Genomic DNA, 9855 nt, shown 5'->3' with positions numbered 1-9855 from the left:
ATTTTGCCCTAATTTTTTCAATGGGAGTTCTAGCGCTGCTAACTACCCCCTCCCATGGATTCCTAGTGAGCCTATCTTGGAATTTCTCTAAAGTTGAAGGCCCAGCCTGCTTATTGGAAGGATTTTGGGAAGTTTTGAATTTTTTATTCCTCTTAGGGGAGATGGAGAAAGAACCATGTGCAGACCTAGAGGGGGTCGCAGACGACCCGGAGCCGGAGCTCGAACCAGAATTTGAAGAAAAGCTAGAAGTCATCGTACCTTAGAACAGGATGGCTCGGGATGCAGCAGGTCGAATGCGAACTCGAAATTAGTAGTGCTGGTCGCTAGAAGCTTGTATGTGGGCTAGAGAAGTATGTTTGAATGAGGGGGCTATATATAGGCCCAACCCTCTAGAGAAGTGCGCCGCAGGCGGACCCATGAGATGGCGACACGTGTACACGCAGCTGGCGGATAGATAGACGCGACCATTAAAACTTCTCCAAAAGTGGTACCCTCACTTTTCGATAAGTGCTGGAGTAATGATATGTGGCTAGGAGGGGATGCTGTTGAAATACCAAAAAAGCCCTTCATTAAGGGCATTTCTGCCATTTAAGCAAGGATTCGCGCCTTTTCCATCAGTCGGGTCGAACGTGACCCGACCCGGATCCATCTATCTTTGAAGACCCGGACAATCATCCCCATCTGATCATAGACGCGGGTCAGTAGGATGAGACCACATGGCTAGTCAACGCAATCCTGTTGAGCCCTATATATAGACCCAAAACGCCATCATTAAAGGTAACTGTTGTGCATTAATTGAGATCGAACTTTGAGATAGAACACTTTTCTCTCGATAAACCTAACTTGAGCGTCTGAGGGTCATTGTTGGGGACGTGCCCGACGAGCTCACTTCACTTGTTTCATTCTCAAGGAACCCAAAATCTGGTCTTGGAAGAATCAGCAATCTTAGTGAAGATCGAATCTCGAGATCGCATTATTTGACCCGAATCACATAGTCTTTCATACTCATATTCTGCTGAACACAAGCCAATATTCATATTCAAATCAATAATTAAACAAGAAAATATCTATAGTATTTAAAATTTATAACATAACAATTGATGATATTTAATGGTTATTTACAAAATATTGTTCAGTAAATAATTAAATATCGAATTTTATACAAGTTTAGACAATTATATATAGGAAGAATGTCATTGAAATGACAAAATTATATAATTCGAAATTTATAAAAATATTATAGAATTTATAAAGTTGCGCGCATAGCACGAGCTTCATGCTAGTTCATAATATAATGCAATTGGTGCTCCTAAAATCACTTGAAATTATATTTCTAGGTGCGCTACTGCAATGCTATTCCTTTACCTTCTATATCTGTTTTTAGTACAATAATTTGATGCCAGATTAAATTTGTTCTTCCTTCATCTCTATGACAGAGACTGAAAGTAACGGATTAAAAGATGAAGTCTCAACATGATTCCTCTACTACAATCACTCCAATCAATTTCCTATAGAAACCACATAGATCAATATGATAAAAGTAATGGTCCTGCGATAGACAATCCAATCAACACACAAAAAAACAAAGGCAAAGCCATTGAGAAAAGTCATACTTGTGGATGATCAGGTATATTAAATACGCAAACTCTGTACCGCAAATAAATCACACACACATATATATAGGGTAAAATGCAAGCAACACCCTTGTGATATTGCAAATGGGCAAATTATCCCCTTATGGAAAAAATAAATAGCGATTTTCCTCCCTATATTTTTTAAAATACAACAATTTATCCCCCTATGATTTTTAAAATGAAGCAATTTATCTCCATGTATAAGGAGGTAAGTTGCTTTATTTTAAAAAGTACAAGGGATAAATAGCTATATTTTTTTTCATAAAGGAGTAATGTGCTCATTTTCAATATCAAAGGGAGTAAATTGCTACTCACCCAATATATATATATCACTTCAACCCATTGCATTTTCAGGGAACAAAAATATATGGCCTGCTCTTCGATCGTACTATCTAACAATTCAAGAACTTATTGTTGTACAATAAGACTTATTTAATAATAATTGCAGTTGTCAATGAGATCAACAGAAACTTCCAGAACGTACATCTAGAAATAGAATTGATGATTCAATATAATACATCTGATGTAGGTCGCTCGAAATCTGGATATCCGGGTCGAGTCGCTAGATCGGATCACTGAATCCTACTTTCGAGTTACCTGAAGTGGATCCTGAAAACACAGCAAATGTAAGACTGGCCGAGAAGTCCTCGGCGATGGCCCTCCGATGCTTAAGTTAGAAAAGGTGGGGTCGAAATTATGATGACGAGATCGAGTGAGATCACAAGTGTGGCGGTAAAAATAAGTGGTGAAAATGTATTTGAATAATCATAAATAAGGCTATTTATACTTGTACGGTACCCTCTATGTGTGCGACACGCGGCTCCAATGAAAGCGGGCCACGTCACCCCTGTAAATCCTGCTACCGCCGCTGTTGTACCTATGAACTGGGCCCCACCTGCGCAGTCATAGGGTGCAGTCATAGGATGCATGTAAAAGTGCTAAAAATAGAGGGGTGTTACTGTAATTATGTAATTTCCCTCGTCATTACTCCCCCACTTCTCTTAGTGTCATTAATGACACTAAGAGAATTGAATAGTCACTATGTCCGCATGCAGGATCTCGGTCGTTCGTCCTAGGCCACGTGTCTCCATCTGCGAGAATGTGGAAAGGCGCGTCACCTCCAATATTCCCCTATATATAGTCCCCCATTTGAACTTTCCCCACTAATCGCATTTGATCTCTCCTTGCAAGCTACCTCCATTTTTCAGGTACTCCTCAATCTTCTCTTATTCCAGCTTTCGATATCATATCTTCTAGGTCTAGGAGTCTCTCTGTTCATGTATCTGTTTCTGAGTCTGCATCGAGCTCAGATACGAGCTCGACATCGGGATCGTCAACGACCTCCCCGAGGGACACCGCTGGTACTTCTCGCGATCCTACTTCTTCCATTCCCCAACACTCTGATCTTCCCGAGGAGGTAGCTGAATCCGATGAAACTCCTGTCTTTCAAAAGTATACTGAAATGATGCAACAAAAACCATGGTTAGGAATAGCAAGCAACATTAAAACGACCCCTGTAGCGTTAAAAAGAAAATATTATATCCCTTCCGACTATGATATTATCATTCCTCGTTCATTTGATCGTATGCACCAGCCCCCAGTGGGTTATTGTGCTTTATCTGTACTTCATTTAGATGCTGGACTGCATTTTCCATTACCGCGTGAAGTGAATAACATTTTGATCCGCTTAGGTCTTTTTCCAATGCAATTGTCCCCCAACTCGATCAGCCATATTCTTATGTTCATTATCGTCATGGAACATCTTGATTTGCCTCGTTCTTTTGATAATTTCTGGTCCTTATATTATATTACTGCCTCGAAGAGGTCGGGGGAGACTGGGTGGTTTTACTTGACCGCACGCAAGGACTACCGTTTTTTAGACGATATGAGGTCTAATGTCGGCCCTTGGCGTGATAGATATTTCTTTATACGACCTCCACCCGGGCAATCTTGGGATTTTTATTTGGGTTGGCGTGGGTCCAAACCACACCCGAAACTTTTGGGGAGGGGTTCAAGAGCGACCTCATAAATTACATTATTCTGTTTTGGTACCTTCCGAAAGTACTATTACAGGAAAAAGTCTTGAAGCTCGCGGGCCTTTCCCCTGCTCCTATACTAGTCAAAAGCACTTTAGGTGACTTCATAAATCTCATCTGCTTGTTTCTTTCTTCTCTTATGCGATCTCTAACAAAGCTCCCTTTTTGTAGGATCTGAAATCATGATGGCCAGGATTGCGAACAAAACCAGGGCGAAGAAGGGAACCTTACCTCCTTCGGTTGATCGCGAATTGAAACGTGCGGCGGCAGCTACCAAAGAAAAGTCCAAGGAGCGTGTACCAACTCCGACCCCCTCTTCTACGGACGCTACAGCCTCCGAACAACCGTCCACTCCACTCAAGGCAAGAGATCAAATACCTGACGAGCAGGTTGAAGTAGTGGAGATATCTGAAGATCGGGAGCTAAAGAGGAGAAGGGGTAAAAGGACAGCGATCCCTAAAGCAGTGACCATAGGTGAGCAGACGATCGAGCCAACAGAGAGTAGGAGTGATCCATCTTCGAGGTCCACTAAGCAAGGTAGACCCGAGGCCAAACTTGCTGCTGATTGGGTTGCTAAACCTGAAAGTAGAAAAAGATTTGCCACATTCCAGGAGGCGTGGCAGCGGACGAGAGACGAGCGACCTGCTTCTGCTCGAAAAGCTAAGATGTCCGGAGAGAAATGGGTCCTCGACTGGAATATCTCCAAGAACAGTAGCGTTCTGCGGACCTTTGCTGGACAAGACTCATGGGAGGTCTATAAGGCTGCCTGCCTCAAACGCGATCAAGTTATCCTTGCGTAGACCTCTCTCACCTCCCTCGAAGAACACGTTGCTCGTAATATAACTCAGGTACCCAACCATTTACCCTTCTCATACACTAAGATTATAAGCTAACTTTTTTTTTTTTAGGCCATGGCTTTCGCCCATCACATCTCCCTCCAAGGCTCGATGTGGAGACATGACAAAATTCTTCTTGAAGCCAAGACTATGGAGATGGAGCAGAAGATTCTGGAGCAGCAAACATTGATCGAGTCTCTGCGATCAGAAATCCAAGAGAAAAAGGAGCTCGCTTCCAAGTTAAAGATTTCTGAAAAGGAGTTGAAAGAGGCCAGATACACCGCTCAATCAGATCGCGCTGCTACTTTTGAGGCTGGCAAGGAACAAGGATCAACAGAAGGTCGGGATCAGGGCATAGCTGAAGGTCGGGCCCTATTTCTGTAGAGCTAGGAATTTCAAGATATGATGGGTCAAGCCTGTTTAAATGGTGCTCGCGACTTCTTAAGATCGAGGACCTTTCGTGAAGCTGTGGAGAATCAAGCCTCAGATTTTATGATCAAGGGATTTGAAAAGTGCCAAGGCCAGATCCAGAAGCTTGATGGATTTGCGGAGGGTTTCAATCTGGAGCAGCTGGATGTCTCCCTGGACAAGAATCTTGAGCCGTATCCTCCAGGCCCCAAAGCTACTGATGATTTCCCCGAATTTGTACCTCTGATGGATGATCTACCACCCCCATTCCCCATTTCATAGATGCATAGGGATAAACGAACAGATTTTGTAAACAATCTGTTTGGAACTGATGGATGATTTTGGGGATTACTTCCCTTTTTTGTAAGTTTATGGTCATCAATATCAACATCTTTTCTTTTTTTTTTATCCGAGCACCGAGCGGTTTATGCTTTATATACTTGCGGAAATTCCAGATAGCCGATTAACTTTCAGATTCTTGCAAGTTTAACATCTCTTCAGGTCGTTTCGCAAGACTTTTTCATAGAACTCCCGCATGCTGTTCACAAAAAATCTTTTAAGAAATCCTGCCACCCGTTTGAGATTATGTAAGAGCTTCCAGAATAGATAATTCAGATCACTTATGAACCTTTTTCAGGTTAGAAACCCTGCGTTCTTTTTCAGATCGCTTGTGAACCTATTTCAGGTTAGAAATCCTGCGTTCTTTTTCAGATCGCTTATGAACCTTTTTCAGGTTAGATATTCTGCGTTCTTTTTCAAATCGCTTATGAACCTTTCTCAGGTTAGATATTCTGCGTTCTTTTTCAGATTGCTTATGGACCTTTCTCAGGTTAGAAACCCTGCGTTCTGTTTAAGATCGCTTGCGAACCTATTTTAGGTTAGAAACCTTGCGTTTTTCAGAACGCTTATGAACCTATTCCAGGTTAGAAATAATACGTTAATGTTTTAGATCGCTGATGAGCCTTTTACCTTTAGTCAGCTTTGAACGAACTTAATAAGACGGTAGATGCAAAATGACCTTTTCAGGTCGTCTTTTTCAGACTATTGAAATGTCTTTTTCAGACAATTACAAAGCCTTTTTCAGGCAAAATCTCGCTATGTAACTTACATTTATCTAAGCATAAAATTTTTTCATGTTATGCACATTCCAAGGTCGCGGTAGATTTTTCCCCTCCAAATCTTGTAGGATGTATGTCCCTTTTCGTCGGATCTCCACTACCTTATATGGGCCTTCCCACGTCGTGTCGAGCTTCCCAACATGCTTCGACACTTCCACTTTCTTCAAGACCAGGTCGCCGACTTGAAAACTCCTCGGTCGTACCATTTGGTTATAATTTCTGGTCATCATGCTTTTATATCACAAGATCTTCGCATACGCACGATCTCTTCCTTCTTCGATCACTGTTAGATCGAAAGACCGTTCCTGAGGATTTCCTTCTGCTTCATATTGGATGACCCGAGCTGTTTCTTCGCCGATCTCCGCGGGTATGATAGCTTCACTACCATATACCAAACAAAAAGGGGTCTCACTTGTGGCAGTTCGTGGGGTCGTTCGATATGCCCAAAGTACTCCGGGCAGTTCTTCGACCCATGCCCCTTTTGCTCCTTCCAACCGAGTCTTCAAATATTGTAACAAAGTTCGGTTTGTGACCTCCGCCTGCCCGTTTGCTTGTGGATTCCCGACTGCCGTAAAGTTCTGCTTGATTTTTAGTTCCTTACACCATGCCATGATTTTCTTTCCTTGGAACTGAGTTCTATTATCCGACACTAGAACCCGCGAGATCCCAAACCTGCAAATAATGTTTTTCCAAATGAAATTTATTACCTCTTTCTCAGAGATCTTTGCCAAAGCTTCAGCCTCGATCCACTTGGAAAAATATTCGACCGCCACAATCAGAAATTCTTTTTGCACCACCGCTTGAGGAAACGGACCAATGATGTCGATTCTCCACTTATCAAAAGGGATGCAACCTTCAAGCGCTCTAGAGGGGTCACTGGAGAATGCAATAATCCTGCATATGTTTGGCAACTTTCACATTTCCTTGCGAACTCCTTCGCATCTTCTACCATCGTAGGCCAAAAATAACATTGCCTAAGAACCTTTTGGGCCAACGACCTTCCTCCTGAATGATTTCCACCACTGCCCTCGTGTATTTCCCTCATAACATACTGCGACCTCTCCGCATCTAAGCACTTCAGTAAAATACCTTCTGGAGTTCTCTTGTATAAGTCATCTCCAACCAAAGTAAAACTATTAGCTTTGAATTGCAACCTCTTAGCAGCGATCACGTCGCTCGGTAATTCCCCATACTTCAAATATCGAATAAAAGGCGTTTTCCAAGAATCCGCCGTCTCGACCACATGGATCTCTGCTTCATCTATTATTGGTTGAGACTTCACCATTACCGTAATCTTCCTTTCCTTAATCCCTTCAACCGACGACCCGAACCTCGACAAAGCATCTGCTCGCATGTTCTCATCCCTTAAGATTTGGCCGATCGTGCATCTGTCAAACCTCCTCATCATGTCCTTCACCCTCGCCAGGTATTGTGTCATTGACCATTCGCGGGTTTCATATTGCCCTGCACCTGCATCGCAACAAGTTGTGAGTCCTTATAAACATCTACCTACCTTATGCCTCTATCCAACGCTGTCTGCAATCCTTGAATCAAAGCTTCATATTCAGCTTCGTTATTTGTAGCCGGAAAATTTAACCTCGCAGCGATCTTGATCTCAGCACCATCTAGTTCCTGCAAGTAAATACCGGCTCCTCAATTCTTTGAGGTCGAGGACCCATCCACATGCAACAACCATCTCTCCTCCTTCTCTGGTTGTTCACCCGTGAACTCGACTAAGAAATCGGCAAACACTTGCGCTTTGATTGCATTCCTCGTCTGGAATTCAATGTCAAATTCTCCTAGCTCCACCGCCCATTTGATCATCCTACCGGATATATCCAGTTTTGACATAACCTGCTTCAAAGGATGATTAGTCAATACGAAAATAGGGTGGGATTGGAATTTGGAAGTAAGGTCGCAGTTTTCGTGCTGTTATCACCAAAGCCAACGCTAGCTTCTCGATCTGGATATATTTCTTTTCTGCCCCTTGTAGCATTTTGCTTACATAGTAGACAGGATTTTGTTTGCCATTCTCTTCTCTAACTAGCACCGAGCTCACTGCGTTATCTGAAACAGCTAAGTACACATACAACTTTTCCCCAATCATGGGATTAGAAAGTAGTGGTGGGGTAGTTAAATACAGTTTTAATTCCTGCAGAGCCTTCTCGCATTCCTCATTCCATTCAAAATTATTTGCTTTTCGCAAATCCTTAAAGAAGGGTAAGTTTCGATCAGCAAACCTGGCTATGAAACGATTTAGCGAGGCGACCTTCCCCGTTAACTGTTGCACCTCCTTTATCGATTTTGGTGATCCCAACTGCATAATCGCCTTTATTCTTTCAGGATTTGCCTCTATGCCCCATTTGCTGACCATGTAACCCAAAAACTTTCCTCCTCGCACCCCGAAGGTGCATTTAGATGGATTCAACTTCATGCCGTATGATCGGATAATGTCAAAAGCCTCGGATAATGTCAAAAGCCATTCGCAAATTTGTCAAATGATCACGTTCCTGCTTGCTTTTAACCAGCATATCATCAACATACACCTCCATCGTACTTCCGATGTGATATTTAAACATGCGATTGACTAATCTCTGGTAGGTCGCACCTGCGTTTTTCAATCCGAATGGCGTTACATTGTAACAGTAGACCCCTTTCTCGGTCACGAACGCAGTTTTCTCTGCATCTTCCTTAGCCATAAAAATTTGATGGTAGCCCTGATAAGCGTCCATCATACTAAACAGTGCACACCCCGTGGTTGAGTCCACCAACAGATCGATCCTCGAAAGCGGGTACGGGTCTTTTGGACATGCTTTGTTAAGATCAGTATAATCCGTACACATTCTCCATTTCGCAGTTGCTTTTGGAACGATAACCACATTTGATAACCAGGTCGTGTATTCGATTTCTCTAACGAACCCAGCTTGCAGAAGCTTATTGACTTCTTCTTCAATGATCCTGTTCCTTTCGACCCCGAACACTCTCTTTTTTTGTTTCACCGGTTTAACCTGCGAATCAATATTAAGTCGATGTACAATTACCTCGGGGTTTATACCTTGAAAATCAGAGGGGCTCCACGCAAAGAGGTCATTACTGCTCCGCAAAAAATCAATCATCATTGTTTCCATCTCAGTCGTCATTTGCGACCCAATATGGGTTATTTTCTGGAAATTTCCTGAAAAATTAACTCGACCTCCTTGTACTCTTCTGACGGTTCGATCCTTTCAATTTTTCCTCGTTTCGCCTCCTCACCTTGGCTCATCTCTTCTTTTCTCTTTTCTTTTTTCATCAACTCTCCCTGTTTCACAGCCAAGTTATAGCATTGCCTAGTTGTTCGTTGATCGCATTTTACCTCTCCGACTCCCTGCGGTGTTGGAAATTTCATCTTTAAATGGTATGTAGACACCACTGCCTTGAACTTATTCAGCCCTGGTCGCCCTAATACAACGTTATACGCAAACAGGCTGTCGACCACCAGGAATTGGACCATGCATGTCTTTCTTCTAGGTTCTTCCCCCAGCGAAACTGGCAGCTCAATTACACCTTCAGGAACAACCTCACTGCCTCCAAATCCAACCAAAGGTGTTCGAACCGGCTTCAATCTCACGCTGCCCAAATCCATTTTCCTGAGAACATTGCTAAAAATAATATCAACAGAACTACCATTATCTATCAACACTTTGTGTACATGATAGTTGGCAATGTCCATTTTTATGACCATGGGGTCATTTTGGTCGAAAGAATCTGAGCTCAAATCCTTGTCTCCAAAGACAATGCTTTCCTGGTATTCCACATGCATCATTAGTTCCCCATGCTTGAATCT

General features: G+C 42.6%; 1 protein-coding gene across 1 annotated transcript; it reads right to left on the bottom strand.

The window, feature by feature from the left end:
* LOC105165895 lies at nucleotides 6272-8466 on the bottom strand. The gene is made up of 5 exons (XM_011085050.1): nucleotides 7972-8466; nucleotides 7716-7886; nucleotides 7553-7664; nucleotides 7031-7502; nucleotides 6272-6926 (listed from the first exon to the last, which is right to left on the bottom strand). Exons 1-5 carry the CDS (start codon nucleotides 8464-8466, stop codon nucleotides 6272-6274), a joined length of 1905 nt encoding a protein of 634 aa, XP_011083352.1.

Source organism: Sesamum indicum, linkage group LG7 (genome assembly GCF_000512975.1).
Source record: "Sesamum indicum cultivar Zhongzhi No. 13 linkage group LG7, S_indicum_v1.0, whole genome shotgun sequence".
Lineage (NCBI taxonomy): Eukaryota > Viridiplantae > Streptophyta > Magnoliopsida > Lamiales > Pedaliaceae > Sesamum > Sesamum indicum.
This window is presented reverse-complemented; position numbering and strand designations above follow the sequence as displayed.

Coding starts and splice junctions, on each gene's coding strand:
- LOC105165895 (XM_011085050.1), bottom strand. CDS start 8,466: ATGAAGTTGAATCCATCTAAATGCACCTTCGGGGTGCGAGGAGGAAAG. Junction 7,887..7,971: donor AGAAGCTAGCGTTGGCTTTG/GTGATAACAGCA, acceptor CCTTTGAAGCAG/GTTATGTCAAAACTGGATAT. Junction 7,665..7,715: donor AGGAGAGATGGTTGTTGCAT/GTGGATGGGTCC, acceptor ATTTACTTGCAG/GAACTAGATGGTGCTGAGAT.